The 24,940-nt window shown below is 46.4% G+C and overlaps 1 protein-coding gene across 1 annotated transcript in view; it reads right to left on the reverse strand.

Annotated features, from left to right (window-relative positions):
- Positions 1-2,856: 2,856 nt before the first annotated feature.
- The window catches only part of LOC135515264 (thyrotropin-releasing hormone-degrading ectoenzyme-like), a 74,019-nt gene continuing 51,935 nt past the window's right edge, over positions 2,857-24,940 (reverse strand). The window contains exons 7-10 of the mRNA XM_064938961.1: positions 20,243-20,410; positions 8,434-8,574; positions 7,236-7,317; positions 2,857-3,112 (exon numbers count right to left, since the gene is read on the reverse strand). Coding sequence (XP_064795033.1) covers positions 2,969-3,112; positions 7,236-7,317; positions 8,434-8,574; positions 20,243-20,410 — 535 coding nt within the window. The 3' untranslated portion in view covers positions 2,857-2,968. The remainder of the gene's footprint in view (positions 3,113-7,235; positions 7,318-8,433; positions 8,575-20,242; positions 20,411-24,940) is intronic.

The following is a 24,940-nucleotide window of genomic DNA, read 5'->3' on the forward strand; positions in this document are numbered from 1 at the left end:
CCAAGACTCTTCCTAGAGCTGTCTGCCCGGACAAACTAAGCAATCGGGGAAGAAGGGCCTTGGTCAGGGAGGTGACCAAGAACATGATGGTCACTCTGATGGAGCTCCAGAGTTTCTCTGTGGAGATGGGAGAACCTTCCGGAAGGACAATCATCTCTGCAGCACTCCACCAATTCGGGCCTTTATGGTAGAGTGGCCAGACGGAAGCCCTTCCTCAGTAAAAGGCACATGACAGCCCACTTGGAGTTTGCCAAAAGGCACCTAAAGGACTCTCAAACCATGAAAAACAAATTTCTCTGGTCTAATGACGTCAAGATTAACTCTTTGGCCTGAATGCCAAGCGCCACGTCTGGAGAAAACCTGGCACAATCCCTACGGTGTATCATGGTGGTGGCAGCATCATGTCTGGAGGAAACCTGGCACCATTCCTACGGTGTATCATGGTGGTGGCAGCATCATGCTGTGGGGATGTTTTTCAGCGGCAGGGACTAGGAGACTAGTCATAATCGAGGGAAAGATGAACGGAGCAAAGTACAGAGAGATCCTTGATGAAAACCTGCTCCTAAGCTCTCCAGACTTCAGACAATGCAGGAGTGGCCCCCTATTACAGGGGCTGAGTCACTGGCTTACTGGTGCTCTTCCATGCCGTCCCTAGGAGGTGTGCGTCACTTGAGTGGGTTGAGTCAATGACGTGATCTTCCTGTCTGGATTGGCGCCCCCCCTTGGGTTGTGCTGTGGCGGAGATCTTTGTGGGCTATACTCGGCCTTGTCTCCGGAAGGTAAGTTGGTGGTTGAAGATATCCCTCCAGTCGTGTGGGGGGTGTGCTTCGGCAAAGTGGGTGGAGTTATATCCTACCTGTTCGGCCATGTCCGGGGGTATCATCGGATGGGGCCACAGTGTCTCCTGACCCCTCCTGTCTCAGCCTCCAGTATTTATGCTGTAGTAGTTTATGTGTCGGGGGGCGAGGGTCAGTCTGTTATATCTGGAGTACTTCTCCTGTCTTTTCTCTCTCTCTGTGTCTGTCTCTCTCTCCGTCTCTCTATCTCCGTCTGTCTCTTTCTCTCTCGGTCTCTCTCTCTCTCTGTCTCTCTCTGTCTCTCTGTCTCTCTCTCTCTCTGTCTCTCTCTCTCTCTGTCTCTCTCTCTGTATCTATCTCTCTGTCTCTCTCTATATATCTGTCTCTCTCTCTCTCTCTGTCTGTCTCTCTCTTTGTCTCTCTCCTTCTGTCTGTCTCCGTCTGTATCTGTCTCTCTCTCTCTGTCTCTCTGTCTCTCTGTCTCTCGGTCTCTCTATCTGCCTCTCTCTCTCACACACAATGACAGACACAGTCAGGGAGCGTTGCGTTACTGTACAAAATAATTTATTTGTCAGCATTAAAATCCCATTGCTGCTCTGCTCAAAACACAGAACAATATAGTCCCTCATTTAGAAAAAAAACACATTTTTTTAATACATCAAAACAACAACAAGAAAGGAAAGGATGGTGAAGGGCTGCAACTGTTTTCTTGTTGAGGTCTACAGTATCAAGGATTAGCCATAGAGGATATAAATAGCACTGACTCTTCCACAGAAAATAAGAGCAATGGACTCCCCAGTAAACCCAATGGGGATTTGCTCTACCAGCCGAGTGTCAACACTAAAAACTCATTATTGTGTTCTATTCTTCATGAAAGGAGTCCACAGAGTATATCCAGCTAGCTGTTAGCATCGGCCTGTTACGTCTACTGGGCCTTGCAGGGTCGCAACAAAACTAGTAATATATGTCAGGAATATTGTAGCATATTCCTCTGCTTTTGCTTAAAACACGCGTTTCTGAGCGAAACTTTTTTATGAAGTAATTAGCGGCACATGAAAACCCAAGCATGACGTTGGACCAAAACAAGGTAAGTTTCTATATGTCATCGTTACTACACCGCGGCTCACACAGACTGTATTCACTGGCTCTCAGTCCCATCAGCAACGTGGACCATTTGCACACAGAATATCAACCTGCAACTCACAACAGTTTAATTTTCACTCAAACACCAAGACGGTATAATCCAAAGGACACTCCGGTGCAATCAGCAAATATAAATGATGGAATTTAACGATAATCGATCAATAATCAATAGTGACTCCTTCGGGTTATGGGGAGTCCCCTTGTTCCTGCTTCCGACCTGCCTCCTGGGTTCTGCAGAGTCTCCCCTGGCGTAACGTCATTTAGGGAAACCTTATTGGCTGAGGAAGGAGGATAAGTTATTATGGAGCACACCACGCACAACAATGAACATCACTTCAGCCACCACGTCCCCTTGTCGAAATGTTCCAGACGTCACAAAGTCCACCTCAGTATGGCTCAAAAGAGAAGGTTAAGGTCCAAAACATTTAGGTACACATATTATTTTATTTCGTTATAATTTATATTAGTTTTTTGTTATTGTTGTCCCAATCAAAATAATGATTGTCATCATTGAACAAAAAAATGATAATACTTGTGCTTGTCACAGTTGTATCATATTGCCGCCAGGTCCTCTTCCCGTGCCTCTTGTAGCTCTAGTTTGTCTTTCTCCTCATAGGCTCCTAAAGAGTTGACCGGAGGTTCAAAGGTCATTGAAAAGGTCACAGGGGTCAGCTTAGTGGAAAACCAATCAGAGGAGGGGGGTGAAAACCATGCGTTGAAAAAGAAAACCTGTCACTGGAGATGAATGCCACCATGCAATATTTATACCTAATCAAATCCACCTTCGAAACGGTCGGTCAGACTAAGGTCATCTGAGCCAATCACATCGACTGTCTTCACTGTTCCCTCTCTCCGGTTTTCCAGTCACTTTCTCGTCAAGGTTTTTTTTTTTTTGGGGGGGGGGGGAAATGTCTTATTTTGCAATTCAAATTAACATATTCATGTTTTCTGATATTTTTTTTCTCCGCCTGATGTTGTTGGGTCTGTAATAGTGTCAGAGAGATGCCATGCTTGGGCTGAACCCTGTGTTAACCGTTGGGAGACTTCCTTAGCCACTGGAAGATCTGGCGTTCGTAGAGACTGTGCCATCTCACGTTGGCCTCCACGATCTCCACGGCCCGGGCCAACGCCGGCCCCGCTCCACCTCCACTGATCTGGATAAACTCCTTCAGCTGAAGAACGGAACAGACAGACAGACACAGAGTCAGGTACGTGAGGGTATCCAGGCAACAATCAGCAAGCATACCTGTTGGAAAGAATACTGTGTGTATCTAGTGTCTAGGTACTCTAGATATGTTTTAAAGTGCATTCTGGGAAATAATTCAAACGTTAGACCCAAAACAATCAGCAAGCATACCTGTTGGAAAGAATACTGTGTGTATCTAGTGTCTAGGTATTCTAGATACGTTTTAAAGTGCATTCTGGGAAATAATTCAAACGTTAGACCCAAAACTTCCACATAAATGTAACTTTATTTCCATTTCATGCGCTTTTCTCTCTGCGTGTATTCAGACCTTGAGTTTAGGCGTGGGGAAAAGGTAAGCGTTTTGGGGTGGAGAGCAAAGAAAACTGAGCTCTTGTGGAAGTGTGTCTTCAGATACTCATAATTCCACCACCTTTAAAACGCAAGGAAAACGATGAATAAGGTTGAACAACCTGCCAGGTTCCAAGTGAGAAGAAGAGAAAAAAAAACCAGCCACTTTATTCTCTATTCTGAAGCCTACAGTTTATATCATGTCATCATGACATGGTTAATGTACCCGTCTTCATTCTGTCACGTCAGTGTGGCTGATCCTGGGGGTCGCTAGCAATAGTGGATCATATTAAACGGATTACAAATTGTGCAATAATTTGGGACATGTAGCCTATTTGAATCATTATGGAAGTCAGACCGAATAGAAGCAGGTTAGAAGCCTGGCACACCAGGTCCTTGATTATTGAGGGTAGATTTATAGACGACTGGTTCTACTTCTATTGTACACTTTCCTGTAGTTTTTAGGTTCACCGTAAAGGCTCTCTAGCCCTGTTTATGTTTGCTTCATTTATACGTTCCTAACCCTAAATAATTTACAACATCTGATTATTTATAGATTTACCAATCGGTGCTGGACAGGAGAGGAACATGTGTGTGTTCACAGTAGTAGTGACATGCTTTCATCCCTATTCTGAACCAGTTCTCTTCATATATATATTCTATCAAGAAGATTGTAATTGAAAGTACACAGTATTTAAAGAGATAGCATTAGATAAACGTACTGAAAAACCTATTGAATGACCAATTCATGAGAAAATATGTTTTTGGCCAGCATATGGAAGGGTATTCAGCTGTTGAATTAAATGTATTCAGGGTTCCGCAAGGGAGCCACACCTGCAAAGTCAGTTAAGCACCTGCATGTGGTAAGTCTGAATGCAAACTACTAGGAAGTGCTTCAATCAAAAACATGTAAAAAAGGACTAGATCTTCACCTCCCGAGGGGCGCAGCTGCTGCATTGCAGTGTGCTAGAGGCGTCACTACAGACACGGGTTCAAATCCCAGGCTGTGTCGCAGCCGGTGACCAAGAACCCGATGGTCATTCTGATACAGCTCCAGAGTTTCTCTGTGGAGATCGGAGAACCTTCCAGAAGGACAACCATCTCTGCAGCACTCCACCTATCAGGCCTTTATGGTAGAGTGGTCAGACGGAAGCCACTCCTCAGTAAAAGGCACATGACAGCCTGCTTGGAGTTTCCCAAAAGGCACCTAAAGACTCTCAGGCCATGAGAAACAAGATTTACTGGTTTGAAGAAAACAAGATTGAACTCTTTGGCCTGAATGCCAAGCGTCACGTCCGGAGGAAACCTGGCACCATCCCTACGGTGAAGCATGGTGCTGAGAGAATCATGCTTTGGGGATGTTTTTCAGCGGCAGGGACTGGGAGACTAGTCAGGATCTAGGGAAAGATGAACGGAGCAATGTACAAAGAGATCCTTGATGAAAACATGCTCCAGAGCGCTCATGACCTCAGACTGGGGCAAAGGTTTACCTTCCAACAGGACAACGACCCTAAGCACACAGCCAAGACCACAAAGGATTGGATTCAGGACAAGTTTCTGAATGTCCTTGAGTGGCCCAGCCAGAGCCCGGACTTGAACCCAAACGAACATCTCTGGAGAGACCTGAAAATAGCTGTGCAGCAACGCTCCCCATCCTACCTGACAGAGCTTGAGAAGATCTGCAGAGAAGAATGGGAGAAACTCCTCAAATACAGTTGTGCCAAGCTTGTAGCCTCATAACCAAGAAGACTCGAGGCTGTAATCGCTGCCCAAGGTGCTTCAACAAAGTACTGAGTAAAGGGTCTGAACACTTATTTTTTGCAAAACAATGTTGAAACCTGTTTTTGCTTTGTGATTGTGGGTTATTGTGTGTTGTTTGACGGGAAAAAAACAAACATTTAATCCGTTTAAAAATACGTCTAACGTAACAATGTGGAAAAAGTAAAAGGGTCTGAAAACTTTCCAGAATATTCTCCATTTAATCTTGTCTTTACTAATATGTCAAAGTAGTTCAGATTTAGAATGGCCCACTATCAAATGGCCAGGAACAGGGGAAAGAGACAAAATGGCCTCTCCATCCCTGTTCCTGCTACCCAGTACTCTGTATGTCATCGTCTCTCCAACCCGGTTCCTGTAGCTACCCAGTACTCTGTATGCCGTGGTCTCTCCAACCCTGTTCCTGTATCTACCCAGTACTCTGTATGCCATGGTCTCTCCAACCCTGTTCCTGTATCTACCCAGTACTCTGTATGTCATGGTCTCTCCAACCCTGTTCCTGTAGCTACCCAGCACTCTGTATGCCATGGTCTCTCCAACCCTGTTCCTGTATCTACCCAGCACTCTGTATGCAATGGTCTCTCCAACCCTGTTCCTGCAGCTACCCAGTACTCTGTATGCCGTGGTCTCTCCGACCCTGTTCCTGTATCTACCCAGTACTCTGTATGCCGTGGTCTCTCCGACCCTGTTCCTGTATCTACCCAGTACTCTGTATGTCGTGGTCTCTCCTGTATCTACCCAGTACTCTGTATGCCGTGGTCTCTCCAACCCTGTTCCTGTATCTACCCAGTACTCTGTATGTCATGGTCTCTCCAACCCTGTTCCTGTAGCTACCCAGTACTCTGTATGTCATGGGCCCTCCAACCCTGTTCCTGCAGCTACCCAGTACTCTGTATGTCATGGTCTCTCCAACCCTGTTCCTGCAGCTACCCAGTACTCTGTATGTCATGGTCTCTCCAACCCTGTTCCTGCAGCTACCCAGTGCTTTTCACAATAAAACATATTTCATTAAACTGTTGACAGGCCCTTCTCCTCTGCACGCTGGAGAAAGAAACGAAAAAGAGAGAGGAGGAGATGGAAACGTACGGTGGTGAGATATTCTGTAGCTAAAGGTAATGTGTCAGCCTATTAATTATGTTTTTTTTTAATGTTATCTATTACCAGGCTATTCAAAATCAAATACAAATCCCCTATAATTGTAGGAAAACTCTATATGTGTTTAATTTAGGCTAGACCAATTCTGTAACAAAAATAACTTAAATCAGTATTAAAAAATAATCATAATTCTGCAAGTGTGTAATATTGCAGTAGTCTATGTATTGTGTAACAGCACAATCATCATTTTAATTCATGTTTTTCTTTTTCCAGGCTTGGGCTCATATATGGGCCTACTGTCTGCATAAGCTGTAATATGCAGACGGATGTTTTGAATTACTCCCAGACACAAAAACAAACAGGAAGTTTCTTTGAAGTTCAGAACTTCAGAAAAGCTTTTTTTTTTTTGCCAATTAGCGACTGCAGAGAACAAATAACAAACAAAAAACCCGTACAGTATAAAACATCCCTTTAAGGTTTAGGTTTCTTCTCTATGGTTCTGTCAGATGGGATTACTGGACTGGTACTGATGCCCACTGATCAGTGAGGAAAAACACTATTACTTAAAAAAAAAAGAGACTATTACTTTGTGGTGAGAAATAAAGGTTATGGTTTTAGAGAACGTTGGAATTTAAAGGAGACTCTGTACCAGACTGTCATAGACAATTTAACGGAGCAGGACAGAATAGTAAATGGCATGTACCTGTAATAATCATACTGCTATTTAAAAGGCCAAAATCCCAAAGTTGGCATATATTCAGATTTATTTCACTTTTTGTTTTAAAGTGTCATTTACAATGTCGTTAAATATAACACATCATACAATGCGCCATCCTCAGTGTGTTACTGAAGACTGGGACACCTGAGTGAACCTTAATAAATAAACGTACCTCATTCAGCTCCGTCTCTGTGTTTAGGAATTCAGTCACCCCACTGATGAGCTTAGAAGTCATGAATAAGGCCTCTCCGTACCTAAACATGGAGAGCAGAGGGTTTGTGAAGAAAGGCTTTTACAAACACTGTTGTTCTACTCGGGCTTCGCTGAACACAGTCCCAAAGAGCTCTGGGGGAAGATCAACCATCACAAATGTCATTTTTCATTCACTTCGACCGTATCTGGAATTTAGTTTGCATCAAGTATGTATCGTCTTGAAACCACAACTGAAATCACAACACAATTTTAATGATACTCCACAAGTACAGTACTGTATGTGAATTCGTTTACAAATGGTTAAATAGATCCCAAATGGTCCAATAGATCCCATCCCAAATAGATCCCGTAAACTAGAATGCAAAATAAGCACTGAATTATTCAAACATATATGACATATAACTAGAAATAACTCACTGTAAAATATATCTGACATACATACGATGCAATAATATCTACTTCATTGTCCATGTACATTTATATTCATTTTGTGAAGTCAACCTACCAATACACAAACACAATACACTATAATACATCACTATGGCAACAACAGGAACACTATAATACATCACTATGCCAACAACAAGAACACTATAATATATTACTATGGCAACAACAAGAACACCATAATACATCACTATGGCAACAACAGGAACACTATAATACATTACTATGGCAACAACAGGAACACTATAATACATCACTATGGAAACACAGGAAGACTATAATACATCACTATGGAAACACAGGAAGACTATAATACATCACTATGGCAACAACAGGAAGACTATAATACATCACTATGGAAACACAGGAAGACTATAATACATCACTATGGAAACACAGGAAGACTATAATACATCACTATGGAAACACAGGAAGACTATAATGCATCACTATGGAAACACAGGAAGACTATAATGCATCACTATGGAAACACAGGAACACTATAATACATTACTATCGAAACACAGGGACACTATAATACATCACTATGGAAACACATGAATACTATAATGCTTCACTATGGAAACACAGGAACATTAGTACACAAATCACACTACCGAAAACACAGGAACACTATAATACATCACTATGGCAACACGTTAGTACACAAGTCACACATATTACAGTCTCTGAGGCCTTGAATCTCTTACCGTGAATTCAAGATGTCCCACTTCTCCCTGAAGTACCTCCAGGCTAAGTGTCTTCCATGCGGGTTCCTTCCCACGTGGATGATGACATCGATGACATCTTGATCTGGGACCAGATCTGAGCTCAGAGAAAGATTCAGCAGCCTGGAGGGTAAGAAGAAGAAGGACTGTGAATAAAAGAGTGTATATTATTGTCCTCATACAGGGCACTGTTTATTTAGGGAATCATCCTTACAATGGTACATCTGGTGTGAGTACAAAAAGTACAATAAGACATGGTCACCTCTTACTAAATTCAGAAGTTTAAAGTACTCTGTGGGTAATGTAGTCCAGCAGTAATCTGACTGATACATCTGTGGGTAATGTAGTCCAGCAGTAATCTGACGGATACATCTGTGGGTAATGTAGTCCAGCAGTAATCTGACTGATACATCTGTGGGTAATGTAGTCCAGCAGTAATCTGACGCATACATCTGTGGGTAATGTAGTCCAGCAGTAATCTGACTGATACATCTGTGGGTAATGTAGTCCAGCAGTAATCTGACTGATACATCTGTGGGTAATGTAGTCCAGCAGTAATCTGACGGATACATCTGTGGGTAATGTAGTCCAGCAGTAATCTGACGGATAAAGTCTTTGGGTAATGTAGTCCAGCAGTAATCTGATTGATAAAGTCTTTGGGTAATGTAGTCCAGCAGTAATCTGACGGATACATCTGTGGGTAATGTAGTCCAGCAGTAATCTGACGGATAAAGTCTTTGGGTAATGTAGTCCAGCAGTAATCTGACTGATACATCTGTGGGTAATGTAGTCCAGCAGTAATCTGACGGATAAAGTCTTTGGGTAATGTAGTCCAGCAGTAATCTGACTGATAAATCTGTGGGTAATGTATCCAGCAGTATTCTGACTGATAAAGTCTTTGGGTAATGTAGTTCAGGAGTAATCTGACTGATACAGTCTTTGGGTAATGTAGTTCAAGGGATAATCTGACTGATAAAGTCTTTGGGTAATGTAGTTCAGCAGTAATCTGATTGATACAGTCTTTGGGTAATGTAGTCCAGCAGTAATCTGACTGATAAATCTGTGGGTAATGTATCCAGCAGTAATCTGACTGATAAAGTCTTTGGGTATTGTAGTTCAGGAGTAATCTGACTGATAGCGTCTTTGGGTAATGTAGTTCAGCAGTAATCTGATTGATACAGTCTTTGGGTATTGTAGTTCAGGAGTAATCTGACTGATAAAGTCTTTGGGTAATGTAGTTCAGCAGTAATCTGACTGATATAGTATTTGGGTAATGTAGTCCAGCAGTAATCTGACTGATAAAGTCTTTGGGTAATGTAGTTCAGCAGTAATCTGATTGATACAGTCTGTGGGTAATGTAGTCCAGCATTAATCTGACTGATAAAGTATTTGGGTAATGTAGTCCAGCAGTAATCTGACTGATAAAGTATTTGGGTAATGTAGTTCAGGAGTAATCTGCCTGATACAGTCTGTGGGTAATGTAGTTCAGCAGTAATCTGACTGATACAGTCTGTGTGTAATGTAGTTCAACAGTAATCTGACTGATTCCATTTTTGGGTAATGTAGTTCAGCAGTAATCTGACTGATGCAGTCTTCTGCCAGTGAAAGTATAACATGGATCATGTATTTCATGTCAGCAGTCACAATAGACACAGTCAGGCCATAGAGCTTTCAACATCACTATCAACATCCAGTGTGAGAACAAGATTCCTGGCTGAGGTGATCCACTTCTGCTATTAAACTAGTAAATAAAGAGACACATTAAGACACTCAGTCTGGAGGAGAACGTAGAAATAGAAACACATTAAGACAGACTCAGTCTGGAGGAGAACGTAGAAATAGAAACACATTAAGACAGACTCAGTCTGGAGGAGAACGTAGAAATAAAAACACATTAAGACAGACTCAGTCTGGAGGAGAACGTAGAAATAGAAACACATATAAGACAGACTCAGTCTGGAGGAGAACGTAGAAATAGAAACACATTTAAGACAGACTCAGTCTGGAGGAGAACGTAGAAATAGAAACACATTAAGACAGACTCAGTCTGGAGGAGAATGTTTAAATTCAATGACCAAAAATACAGTTTTAATACCATGTATCTGCAGCCTCAGAAAGCATGAAGCTGATGAGACCGTATCAAATGTAGATAGAGCCGGTTATGCAAATGAGGCTAAAATGTCAAGCAGGCAACAGGAAATGATATTACAGAGAAAGACAGCGCCACGGTGTATACGTCTCCAATTTGAATTTTACATGCAGGGAGGGTAACAGCATCATCTTGGTTCGCCAGGAACTCACACTTCTTCTTTTCAGATATATATATCCTGTTTCTCTTCACCATTTTACAGGCAGGGAGGGTAACAGCATCATCTTGGTTCGCCAGGAACTCACACTTCGTCTGTTCTGATGTATATATACAGTATATATATCCTGTTTCTCTTCACCATTTTACTCTGTGCTCTTGAACTGATAGGACGATGTAGTTTTATACCTCACCAACGGGCTTGTGCAACAGACTTCTAATGTAGAATCCACCTCGTGTCGGACCTCTTTTGATAAGTGATCTGTATTCTATTCTTAACTGTCGTGATTCCCATTCACACCGGATACTCAGTCATCATCCTACATTTACATGGACCTTTCAGTCACTAGTCAGTGCATACAATTCAGTCAGTTATCAGTTCCTGCCTTCATCCGTCTTTCCAGATGTTTGGGTGACGGGTCTCCTGTACCCGCCTGGTCAGCTGTTTGGGAGACGGTCTTCTGTACCCGCCTGGTCAGCTGTTTGGGAGACGGGTCTCCTGTACCCGCCTGGTCAGCTGTTTGGGTGACGGGTCTTCTGTACCCGCCTGGTCAGCTGTTTGGGACACGGGTCTCCTGTACCCGCCTGGTCAGCTGTTTGGGAGACGGGTCTCCTGTACCCGCCTGGTCAGCTGTTTGGGACACGGGTCTCCTGTACCCGCCTGGTCAGCTGTTTGGGAGACGGGTCTCCTGTACCCGCCTGGTCAGCTGTTTGGGAGATGGGTCTTCTGTACCCGCCTGGTCAGCTGTTTGGGAGATGGGTCTTCTGTACCCGCCTGGTCAACTGTTTGGGAGACGGGTCTCCTGTACCCGCCTGGTCAGCTGTTTGGGAGATGGGTCTTCTGTACCCGCCTGGTCAGCTGTTTGGGAGATGGGTCTCCTGTACCCGCCTGGTCAGCTGTTTGGGAGACGGGTCTCCTGTACCCGCCTGGTCAGCTGTTTGGGAGACGGGTCTCCTGTACCCGCCTGGTCAGCTGTTTGGGAGACGGGTCTCCTGTATCCAATTATCATTCTACTCTGTTTCCTGTTGTCACAGCTATAATGTGTAAATAACACAGAAAGCCCTGTGGAGATGGAACATAAAGTTCCTGTTAGTTTCTCTAAGTTTCCGAACACAGATTTTTGAGCACATGTTGCAACACCATCCACAAATCCCCAGCAGCTCACACACCGCTACAGCATAACTTATTTCCCCTTTCCGACCCAACCGACCCAGCCAGACTACATCAAATAAAATGGTCCCTCACACACAGGAAATTATTTAGTCTTTCTGAGTCTTCTGGGAGTGTAAAAGGTCGCCGCCGGAGCTGTGCTGAGATCACCTCGTTGTAGAGCAGGCTGAACATGGTCTATCAGGGCAGGCAGGGTTTATCCAGCTCTGAGATCACCTCGTTGTAGAGCAGGCTGAACATGGTCTATCAGGGAAGGCAGGGTTTATCCAGCTCTGAGATCACCTCGTTGTAGAGCAGGCTGAACATGGTCTATCAGGGAAGGCAGGGTTTATCCAGCTCTGAGATCACCTCGTTGTAGAGCAGGCTGAACATGGTCTATCAGGGAAGGCAGGGTTTATCCAGCGCTGAGATCACCTCGTTGTAGAGCAGGCTGAACATGGTCTATCAGGGAAGGCAGGGTTTATCCAGCGCTGAGATCACCTCGTTGTAGAGCAGGCTGAACATGGTCTATCAGGGCAGGCAGGGTTTATCCAGCTCTGAGATCACCTCGTTGTAGAGCAGGCTGAACATGGTCTATCAGGGCAGGCAGGGTTTATCCAGCTCTGAGATCACCTCGTTGTAGAGCAGGCTGAACATGGTCTATCAGGGCAGGCAGGGTTTATCCAGCTCTGAGATCACCTTGTTGTAGAGCAGGCTGAACATGGTCTATCAGGGAAGGCAGGGTTTATCCAGCTCTGAGATCACCTCGTTGTAGAGCAGGCTGAACATGGTCTATCAGGGAAGGCAGGGTTTATCCAGCGCTGAGATCACCTCGTTTTAGAGCAGGCTGAACATGGTCTATCAGGGCAGGCAGGGTTTATCCAGCTCTGAGATCACCTCGTTGTAGAGCAGGCTGAACATGGTCTATCAGGGAAGGCAGGGTTTATCCAGCTCTGAGATCACCTCCTTGTAGAGCAGGCTGAACATGGTCTATCAGGGCAGGCAGGGTTTATCCAGCTCTGAGATCCCCTCGTTGTAGAGCAGGCTGAACATGGTCTATCAGGGCAGGCAGGGTTTATCCAGCGCTGAGATCACCTCGTTGTAGAGCAGGCTGAACATGGTCTATCAGGGCAGGCAGGGTTTATCCAGCTCTGAGATCACCTCGTTGTAGAGCAGGCTGAACATGGTCTATCAGGGCAGGCAGGGTTTATCCAGCTCTGAGATCACCTCGTTGTAGAGCAGGCTGAACATGGTCTATCAGGGCAGGCAGGGTTTATCCAGCTCTGAGATCACCTCGTTGTAGAGCAGGCTGAACATGGTCTATTAGGGCAGGCAGGGTTTATCCAGCGCTGACATCACATCATGCATTAATAAAAACATTGAGGAGAAGGATACAATTTAGTCCAAGGGTGCAGAGGAGACAGAAATCAATACTAAATGCAGGGCCCATCTATTCCAGCCTCAGAGCCTCAGAGCCTCAGAGCCTCAGAGTATCAGAGCCTCAGAGTATCAGAGCCCCAGAGCCCCAGAGTCTCGGAGCCTCAGAGCCTCAGAGTATCAGAGCCTCGGAGCCTCGGAGCCGAGCGGGGAGCTGGATGGCATATCTTGTCTATCCTGTTCAGTTCTCTTGTCTGTAGATGGAGTATCACTTACCTGCCTAAGATAACCCCCCTGAAAACACGCAAGCAGGCACGGACACACACACACACACACACTGATGGAATCACAGACATGGGTTTTATTTTCAACCTTCAGTAGTGCATGTGGTGTGAAATTCAAGTGTGCCTTAATAAAGCCTTATAATCATTGATTCTGAGAGAGACTACATTCCTGCTTCTACTCGGGGGCCATTTGTGACACAGCCTCGGTACATTGTAAAGTAAATGATTCACTCCATTCAATTAAGCCCCTGAAGCTCCAGCAGCTTCATCCTCTGCTAGGTAGCTTCTTCCTGGTCCTGTGGAGCGTAACAGACTCACTGTTTTCCCCAGGTCTCAGAGGGACGGGATCACAGCTGCTACACATGCTCTGCCTTTTATTCTGCCCTGCCTGGATTACAATGGTAGAGGGGTGAGAGGGCGCAATGGCAAGTGTCACTCACGCACACACACACACACACACACACACGCACACGCACGAACGCATGCATACACACACACACGTACACACACACACGCGCACGAACGCATGCATACACACACACACGTACACACACAAACACGTACACACACACGTACACACACACACGCGCACGAACGCATGCATACACACACACACACGTACACACACGTACACACACACACACACACACACACACACACACACACACACACACACACACACACACACACACACACACACACACACACACACACACACACACACTGGTGACGGGGTGAGGGGTGTGCCTTGGTGTTTTATAGGCGTGTGGCATTTTATTCAGCGTTGACACACATTAGGAGAGGGTGCCTTGGCACGTAGCACAAGCTCCTCCCCCCCCCCACCCCACCTCACCCCACACACTCCTCTAACTCTCCTCAGGCATGCCAATACCCTTCCGCAGGACCGTGACTCATACTAATTAGCTGTAGAGCTTGTCGGTGTGTCTCCTGCCTTCTGTCTCCCTGGCCTGTCTGGCACAATGTGTCCAGATTCTCTACTCTCTGTTCCACAGCCTGCGAACTAATGCCCCTTGTTCTCCTCCTTTCCGAAACACAGTTATGGTAATACGGATTCTGGCTATTATCACTGTTTTCTCTCCAGGCATCTTCATTAGTCCCAGATGACACAAGTTGCCAGGAAAAACCGCGGATAATAGCTGTTATTTGGCAGCCAGATAATTCCTATGATCAGATTTAGGATTGTTGTCAAGTGGCAGGCGATCGTCTGGTTTACTTCTGATCGATGAGTGATGGATCACGGAGACCTGCAGGGATTATAAACCATGAATTATACTCTCATCGCCCTGACAACCACTTTACATACTAACTACCCTCCTTCCTGAAAATCCACATGTCATGTTTACTGCAATCTCCTCTCTGGTGTCTATACAGCTGGCCCCTGTCATGTTTACTGCAATCTCCTCTCTGGTGTCTATACAGCTGGCCCCTGTCATGCTTACTGCAATCTCCTCTCTGGTGTCTATACAGCTGGGTCCCTGTCATGCTTACTGCAATCTCCTTTCTGGTGTCTATACAGCTGGCCCCTGTCATGCTTACTGCAATCTCCTCTCTGGTGTCTATACAGCTGGCCCCTGTCATGCTTACTGCAATCTCCTCTCTGGTGTCTATACAGCAGGCCCCTGTCATGCTTACTGCAATCTCCTCTCTGGTGTCTATACAGCTGGCCCCTGTCATGCTTACTGCAATCTCCTCTCTGGTGTCTATACAGCTTGCCCCTGTCATGCTTACTGCAATCTCCTCTCTGGTGTCTATACAGCTGGGACCCTGTCATGCTTACTGCAATCTCATCTCTGGTGTCTATACAGCTGGCCCATGTCATGCTTACTGCAATCTCCTCTCTGGTGTCTATACAGCTGGCCCCTGTCATGCTTACTGCAATCTCCTCTCTGGTGCCTATACAGCTGGCCCCTGTCATGCTTACTGCAATCTCCTCTCTGGTGTCTATACAGCTGGCCCCTGTCATGCTTACTGCAATCTCCTCTCTGGTGTCTATACAGCTGGCCCCTGTCATGCTTACTGCAATCTCCTCTCTGGTGTCTATACAGCTGGCCCCTGTCATGCTTACTGCAATCTCCTCTCTGGTGTCTATACAGCTGGCCCCTGTCATGCTTACTGCAATCTCCTCTCTGGTGTCTATACAGCTGGCCCCTGTCATGCTTACTGCAATCTCCTCTCTGGTGTCTATACAGCTGGCCCATGTCATGCTTACTGCAATCTCCTCTCTGGTGTCTATACAGCTGGCCCCTGTCATGCTTACTGCAATCTCCTCTCTGGTGTCTATACAGCTGGCCCCTGTCATGCTTACTGCAATCTCCTCTCTGGTGTCTATACAGCAGGCCCCTGTCATGCTTACTGCAATCTCCTCTCTGGTGTCTATACAGCTGGGACCCTGTCATGCTTACTGCAATCTCCTCTCTGGTGTCTATACAGCTGGCCCCTGTCATGCTTACTGCAATCTCCTCTCTGGTGTCTATACAGCTGGCCCCTGTCATGCTTACTGCAATCTCCTCTCTGGTGCCTATACAGCTGGCCCCTGTCATGCTTACTGCAATCTCCTCTCTGGTGTCTATACAGCTGGCCCCTGTCATGCTTACTGCAATCTCCTCTCTGGTGTCTATACAGCTGGCCCCTGTCTAGCTTACTGCAATCTCCTCTCTGGTGTCTATACAGCTGGCCCCTGTCACGCTTACTGCAATCTCCTCTCTGGTGTCTATACAGCTCTCCCCTGTCACGCTTACTGCAATCTCCTCTCTGGTGTCTATACAGCTGGCCCCTGTCACGCTTACTGCAATCTCCTCTCTGGTGTCTATACAGCTGGCCCCTGTCACGCTTACTGCAATCTCCTCTCTGGTGTCTATACAGCTGGCCCCTGTCACGCTTACTGCAATCTCCTCTCTGGTGTCTATACAGCTCTCCCCTGTCACGCTTACTGCAATCTCCTCTCTGGTGTCTATACAGCTGGCCCCTGTCACGCTTACTGCAATCTCCTCTCTGGTGTCTATACAGCTCTCCCCTGTCACGCTTACTGCAATCTCCTCTCTGGTGTCTATACAGCTGGCCCCTGTCACGCTTACTGCAATCTCCTCTCTGGTGTCTATACAGCTCTCCCCTGTCACGCTTACTGCAATCTCCTCTCTGGTGTCTATACAGCTGGCCCCTGTCACGCTTACTGCAATCTCCTCTCTGGTGTCTATACAGCTGGCCCCTGTCACGCTTACTGCAATCTCCTCTCTGGTGTCTATACAGCTGGCCCCTGTCACGCTTACTGCAATCTCCTCTCTGGTGTCTATACAGCTGGCCCCTGTCATGCTTACTGCAATCTCCTCTCTGGTGTCTATACAGCTGGCCCCTGTCATGCTTACTGCAATCTCCTCTCTGGTGTTCATATAGCTGGCCCCCGGACTCTATAGGGGACTCTAGAGGGTTGTACTGTGAGTGAGAGGGCCTTGTTCAGTGTGCTCCGACAAAACCTGGGTACCAATATGATGTGTCCATACTAGCATACCCCTTCGAATGCCCCAATACATTGATTCTGAAGTTATATGCGAGTGTAGACAGAGGACTAGATACACAAAGCAAGGGTTATGTGTGTTTCAGATTGACTCGCTTCAAATCAGGAAGTGCCTGTCCTTCCACATCTGTAACTAGCCTGGTGAGTCATCGTGGTGAGGTCTTCAACCTGGATACATTGGAAAGTCAGTATTAACCTGTATTAAAGGTCAAATCCTACAGTACAGTATTCTAGTTCCTGGTATTAACCAAAAGGTCAAATCCTACAGTACAGTATTCTAGTTCCTAGTAATAACCTAAAGGTCAAATCCTACAGTACAGTATTCTAGTTCCTGGTATTAACCTAAAGGTCAAATCCTACAGTACAGTATTCTAGTTCCTGGTATTAACCAAAAGGTCAAATCCTACAGTATAATATTCTAGTTCCATCCACTGCAGTGTTTCAAAGCCACTGGGTTATAGTGAGTCAACACACAGCCCTACACAGAGACACTCTTCCTTCCACTGTAGTGTTTCAAGACCACTGGGTTATAGTCAGTAAACACACAGCCCTACACAGAGACACTCTTCCATCCACTGCAGTGTTTCAAAGCCACTGGGGTATATAGTCAGTAAACACACAGACACACTCTTCCATCCACTGCAGTGTTTCAAGGCCACTGGGGTATATAGTCAGTCAACACACAGCCCCACACAGAGACACTCTTCCATCCACTGCAGTGTTTCAAGGCCACTGGGGTATAGTCAGTCAACACACAGCCCCACACAGAGACACTCTTCCATCCACTGCAGTGTTTCAAGGCCACTGGGGTATAGTCAGTCAACACACAGAGACACTCTTCCATCCACTGCAGTGTTTCAAGGCCACTGGGGTATAGTCAGTCAACACACAGAGACACTCTTCCATCCACTGCAGTGTTTCAAGGCTACTGTGTGGGTGTAACAGTACAACTTTAAGCCATCCCCTCAACCATACCCGGGAGCGAACCAGGGACCCTCCACACACATCAACATCAGTCACCCACGAAGCATCGTTACCCATCGCTCCACAAATGCCGCGGCCCTTGCAGAGCAAGGGGAACCACTACTTCAAGGTCTCAGAGCAAGTCACCGATTGAAACGCTATTAGCGCGCACCACCGCTAACTAGCTAGACATCTCACATCCATTTAATGGGCGAAGGACAGGGCCGTTTCACATCCGTTACATGGGCGAAGGACAGGGCCGTTTCACATCCGTTACATGGGCGAAGGACAGGGCCGTTTCACATCCGTTACATGGGCGAAGGACAGGGCCATTTCACATCCGTTACATGGGCGAAGGACAGGGCCATTTCACATCCGTTACATGGGCGAAGGACAGGGCCATTTCACATCCGTTACATGGGCGAAGGACAGGGCCATTTCACATCCGTTACATGGGCGAAGGACAGGGCCATTTCACATCCGTTACATGGGCGAAGGACAGGGCCGTTTCACATCCATTACATGGGCGAAGGACAGGGACGTTTCACATCCGTTACATGGGTGAAGGACAGGGCCATTTCACATCCGTTACATGGACGAAGGACAGGGCCATTTCACATCCGTTACATGGGCGAAGGACAGGGCCATTTCACATCCGTTACATGGGCGAAGGACAGGGCCATTTCACATCCGTTACATGGACGAAGGACAGGGACGTTTCACATCCATTACATGGGCGAAGGACAGGGCCATTTGAAATGAGAGATACTTCATATCAATAGAAAATAGAAGGTCTAGGTGAGCCTCTAACGTCTCCCAGTGACTCAACTTGTATAGTAACTGTACGAACACACAGTGCCTTCAGAAAGGATACACACGCCGTGACATTTCCCCACATTTTGTTTCAGTTACTGCCTGAATTTAAAACGGATTACATTTAGATGTTGCGTCACTTGTCTGCAAACAATTCCCCGTAATGTCAAAGTGGAATTATGTTTACAAAATAATAATAAAGATGTGAAAACCTGAAATGTCTCGAGTCAATAAAGTATTCCACCCCTAATTAAGGCAAGCCTGAATAAGTTCAGGAGTCAAAATGTGCTTAACAAGTCAGATAATATGTTGCATGGACTCACTCTGTGTGCACTGATGTTGTAAAAAGCCATATTTTAATGACTACCCCATATCTGTGCTCCACACATACAGATAATTGTAAGGTCCCTCAGTCGAGCAGTGAATTTCAAGCACAGACTCAACGACAAAGACTAGGGAGGTTTTCCAATGCCTCGCAAAGAAGGGCACCTATTGGTAAATGAGTAAAAAATAAAACATTTAATATCCCTTTGAGCCTGGTGAAGTTATTAATTACACTTTGGATGGTGTATCAATACATCCAGTAACTACAAAGACACAGGCGTCCTTCCTAACTTAGTTGCCAGAGAGGAAGGAAACCGCTCAGGGATTTCACCATGAGGCCAATGGTGACTTTAAAACAGTTACAGAGTTTAATGGCTGTGACAGGAGAAAACTAAGGATGGATCAACAACATTATAGTTAAGCCACAATACCGACCTAAATCACAGAAAGAAGCCTGTACAGAATAAAAAAATATTCCAAAACATGCTTCCTGATTGCAATAAGACACTAAAGCAATAATTAAATATTACTTTATATAATAGTTAAATATTTGGCAGAGAAATGGACTTTGTGTCCTGAATACAAATGGAGGTGGCTGCATCATATTATGGATATGCTTGTCATCGGCAGGGATTAGGGAGTTTTTTAAGATAAAAATAAATGGATCAGGACCTATCATAACGACAACAAGAGAATGTTACTCTGTTCTTCTGAAAGAGACAAACATTTTTTCATGTTTCTTTAGACCCGTCTAAAATAATGGATTTATTGTGGTGCTGCAGGCTGTATCACATTGATTTATTAGACTTTATAAAATGTAGATGTTCCAAAGGACTGCATCAGCATGTGTGGAAGCCAGGAGATGCTAAATGTGGTTTACTCATCAGTTGAGCACAAAGCTGTTGTGAAATTTCATGTGATGGATCAATAAAGTTATTTAATATTGACTCACCGGTTGAGCAGAAAGTTGTATCCATGTGAAGGAACAATAAAGTTCTGTTTCCCTGTGAGGGAACAATAAAGTTCTGTTACAAATGACTCACCGGTTGAGCAGGAAGCCATTGTCGCTGCAGGTCAGAGCCTCCAGGAGAACCTTCTTCTCTGAGATGGCTGTTGTGGAGTGGAACTTCATCCAGATGAACTCCCACACGTCCTCATCCATCAGAGACACGCCTGTACAGTACACTATGTCACGCACGTTGGGAGGGATCCTGCAGGGAAGGATACACACACCACGCACACACATACACACAAACACGCATACAAGCAGGCACACACACAAACCAATTACATGACCAATTTCATTCTCCTTTAAACTACTACAATAACATTAGTATTCAGTATTTCCTGCTGTTTGTGTCAGTCAGCTTCTTTTCAGCTCTTCCTCACTTTATCATTTTTAACCTCAAAGGATTTTTACCCTGATTAAACAAAGGTTAACAAATCAATACCAAGCGGACCAGAATCCTCAGAGAAGTCAAAGAGATTGACTATCCAACAGCGTTGTGTAAACAGAGTGTAAACAGAGTGTATACTTGCTAGGAACAGAGCCCTTACAGAGTGTAAACAGAGTGTGTATTAGCTTGGAACAGAGCTCTTACAGAGTGTAAACAGAGTGTATATTAGCTTGGAACAGAGCCCTTACAGAGTGTAAACAGAGTGTATACTTGCTAGGAACAGAGCCCTTACAGAGTGTAAACAGAGTGTATATTTGCTTGGAACAGAGCCCTTACAGAGTGTAAACAGAGTGTAAACAGAGTGTATATTAGCTTGGAACAGAGCCCTTACAGAGTGTAAACAGAGTGTATATTAGTTTGGAACAGAGCTCTTACAGAGTGTAAACAGAGTGTATATTAGCTTGGAACAGAGCCCTTACAGAGTGTAAACAGAGTGTATATTAGCTAGGAACAGAGCCCTTACAGAGTGTAAACAGAGTGTATATTAGCTAGGAACAGAGCCCTTAGAGTGTAAACAGAGTGTATATTTGCTTGGAACAGAGCCTGTTATGTACTTGAGTGAAGACCCAAAAGCGGTTTTAACAGAAAACAGAGTTCTTTAATGAAAAACAGGAATGGCATAAATCCTCTTCCAACGTAGTCAATGGAACAAAAAGAACGTTAGTATACTGCAGGATGCACCTGCCAGGCAGACTCCGACAGGATAGGACAAGGTAGAAGCAAACGGGACGACAGCTTGCTTCTGGCATCAAAAACACAAACAAGAATCAGACACTGAAAGTAGCAGGAACAGAGAGAGAAATAGAGACCTAATCAGAGGGGGAATAGAGAACAGGTGGGAAAGAGTGAATGAGCTAGTTAGGGGAGATGTAGAACAGCTGAAGAATGAGAGACAGAGAAGGTAACCTAAAAAGACCAGCAGAGAGAGACAGAGTGAAGAGAAAGGACAGGAACAGACATAACAAGACATGACAGTACCCCCCCACTCACCGAGCGCCTCCTGGCGCACTCGAGGAGGTAACCTGGCGGCAACGGAGGAAATCATCGATCAGCGAACGGTCCAGCACGTCCCGAGAGGGAACCCAACTCCTCTCCTCAGGACCGTACCCCTCCCAATCCACTAGGTACTGATGACCACGGCCCCGAGGGCGCATGTCCAAAATCTTACGAACCCTGTAGATGGGTGCGCCCTCGACAAGGATGGGGGGGGGAGGGACGAGCGGGGGCGCGAAGAACGGGCTTAACACAGGAGACATGGAAGACCGGGTGAACGCGACGAAGATAGCGCGGGAGAAGAAGTCGCACTGCGACAGGATTAATGACCTGAGAAATACGGAACGGACCAATGAACCGCGGGGCCAACTTGCGAGAAGCTGTCTTAAGGGGAAGGTTCTGAGTGGAGAGCCATACTCTCTGACCGCAACAATATCTAGGACTCTTGGTCCTACGCTATTAGCGGCCCTCACAGTCTGCGTCCTATTACGGCAAAGTGCCGACCTGACCCCCTTCCAGGTGCGCTCGCAACGCTGGACAAAAGCCTGAGCGGAGGGAACGCAGGACTCGGCGAGCTGAGATGAGAACAGCGGAGGCTGGTACCCGAGGCTACTCTGAAAAGGAGATAGACCGGTAGCAGACGAGGGAAGCGAGTTGTGGGCGTACTCTGCCCAGGGGAGCTGTTCTGACCAAGACGCAGGGTTACGAAAAGAAAGACTGCGTAAATGCGACCAACAGTCTGATTGGCCCGTTCGGCTTGACCGTTAGACTGGGGATGAAAGCCGGACGAGAGACTGACGGAAGCCCCAATCAAACGGCAAAACTCCCTCCAAAATTGAGACGTGAACTGCGGGCCTCTGTCGGAAACGACGTCAGACGGAAGGCCATGAATTCGGAAAACATTCTCGATAATGATCTGAGCCGTCTCCTTAGCAGAAGGGAGCTTAGCGAGAGGAATGAAATGAGCCGCCTTAGAGAATCTATCGATAACCGTAAGAATAACTGTCTTCCCCGCTGATGAAGGCAGTCCGGTGATAAAATCTAAAGCGATGTGAGACCACGGTCGAGAGGGAATGGGAAGCGGTCTGAGACGGCCGGCAGGAGGAGAGTTCCCAGATTTAGTCTGCGCGCAGACCGAACAAGCGGCGACAAATCGACGCGCGTCACGTTCCCGAGTGGGCCACCAGAAACGCTGGCGAATGGAAGCGAGCGTACCCCCGAACGCCGGGGTGGCCGGCTAACTTGGCAGAGTGGGCCCACTGAAGAACGGCCGGACGAGTAGGAACGGGAACGAACAGAAGGTTCCTAGGACAAGCTCGCGGCGACGGAGTGTGAGCGAGTGCTTGCTTTACCTGCCTCTCAATTCCCCAGACAGTCAACCCGACGACACGCCCGTCAGGGAGAATCCCCTCGGGGTCGGTGGAGACCTCAGAAGAACTGAAGAGACGAGATAAAGCATCAGGCTTGGTGTTTTTTGAGCCCGGACGATAAGAAATAACAAACTCGAAACGAGCGAAAAACAGAGCCCAACGAGCCTGACGCGCATTAAGTCGTTTGGCTGAACGGATGTACTCAAGGTTCCTATGGTCAGTCCAAACGACAAAAGGAACGGTCGCCCCTCCAACCACTGTCGCCATTCGCCTAGGGCTAAGCGGATGGCGAGCAGTTCGCGATTACCAACATCATAGTTACGTTCTGATGGCGATAAGCGATGAGAGAAAAACGCGCAAGGATGGACCTTGCCGTCAGAGAGAGAGCGCTGAGAAAGAATGGCTCCCACGCCCACCTCTGACGCGTCAACCTCAACAACAAACTGACTAGAGATGTCAGGTGTAACAAGAATAGGTGCGGATGTAAAACGATTCTTAAGAAGATCAAAAGCTCCCTGGGCGGAAACGGACCACTTAAAGCACGTCTTAACAGAAGTAAGGGCTGTGAGGGGAGCTGCCACCTGACCGAAATTACGGATGAAACGACGATAGAAATTAGCGAAGCCCAGAAAGCGCTGCAGCTCGACGCGTGACTTAGGAACGGGCCAATCAATGACAGCCTGGACCTTAGCGGGATCCATCTTAATGCCCTCAGCGGAAATAACGGAACCGAGAAAAGGGACAGAGGCGGCATGAAAAGTGCACTTCTCAGCCTTCACATAAAGACAGTTCTCCAAAAGGCGCTGGAGGACGCGTCGCACGTGCTGAACATGAATCGAGAGAGACGGTGAAAAAATCAGGATATCGTCCATGTAAACGAAAACAAAAATGTTCAGCATGTCTCTCAGGACGTCGTTAACTAGTGCCTGAAAGACAGCTGGAGCGTTAACGAGGACGAAAGGAAGAACCCGGTATTCAAAGTGCCCTAACGGAGTGTTAAACGCCGTCTTCCACTCGTCCCCCTCCCTGATGCGCACGAGATGGTAGGCGTTACGAAGGTCCAATTTGGTGAAAAACCAGGCTCCCTGCAGGATCTCGAAGGCTGAAGACATAAGAGGAAGCGGATAACGATTCTTAACTGTTATGTCATTCAGCCCTCGATAATCCACGCATGGGCGCAGGGACCCGTCCTTCTTCTGAACAAAAAAACCCCGCTCCGGCGGGAGAGGAGGAGGAGACTATGGTACCGGCGTCGAGCGAAACCGACAAATAATCCTCGAGAGCCTTACGTTCGGGAGCCGACAGAGAGTATAATCTACCCGGGGGGAGTAGTTCCCGGAAGGAGATCAATACTACAGTCATACGACCGGTGTGGAGGGAGAGAAGTGGCCTTGGAACGACTGAACACCGTGCGCAGATCGTGATACTCCTCCGGCACCCCTGTCAAATCGCCAGGCTCCTCCTGTGAAGAAGAGACAGAGGAAACAGGAGGGATAGCAGACATTAAACAGGTCACATGACAAGAAACATTCCAGGATAGGATAGTATTACTAGACCAATTAATAGAAGGGTTATGGCGCACTAGCCAGGGATGACCCAAAACAACAGGTGTAAAAGGTGAACGAAAAATTAAAAAAGAAATGGTTTCGCTATGATTACCAGAGACAGTGAGGGTTAAAGGCAGCGTCTCACGCTGAATCTTGGGGAGAGAACTACCATCTAAAGCGAACAAGGCCGTGGGCTCCCTAACTGTCTGAGAGGAATGTCATGTTCCCGAGCCCAGGTCTCGTCCATAAAACAGCCCTCCGCCCCAGAGTCTATCAAGGCACTGCAGGAAGCAGATGAACCGGGCCAGCGGAGATGGACCGGAAAGGTAGTGCGTGATCCAGAAGGAGAGGCCTGAGTAGTTGCGCTCACCAGT

This window comes from Oncorhynchus masou, chromosome 27, assembly GCF_036934945.1.
Source record: "Oncorhynchus masou masou isolate Uvic2021 chromosome 27, UVic_Omas_1.1, whole genome shotgun sequence".
NCBI classification, from domain to species: domain Eukaryota; kingdom Metazoa; phylum Chordata; class Actinopteri; order Salmoniformes; family Salmonidae; genus Oncorhynchus; species Oncorhynchus masou.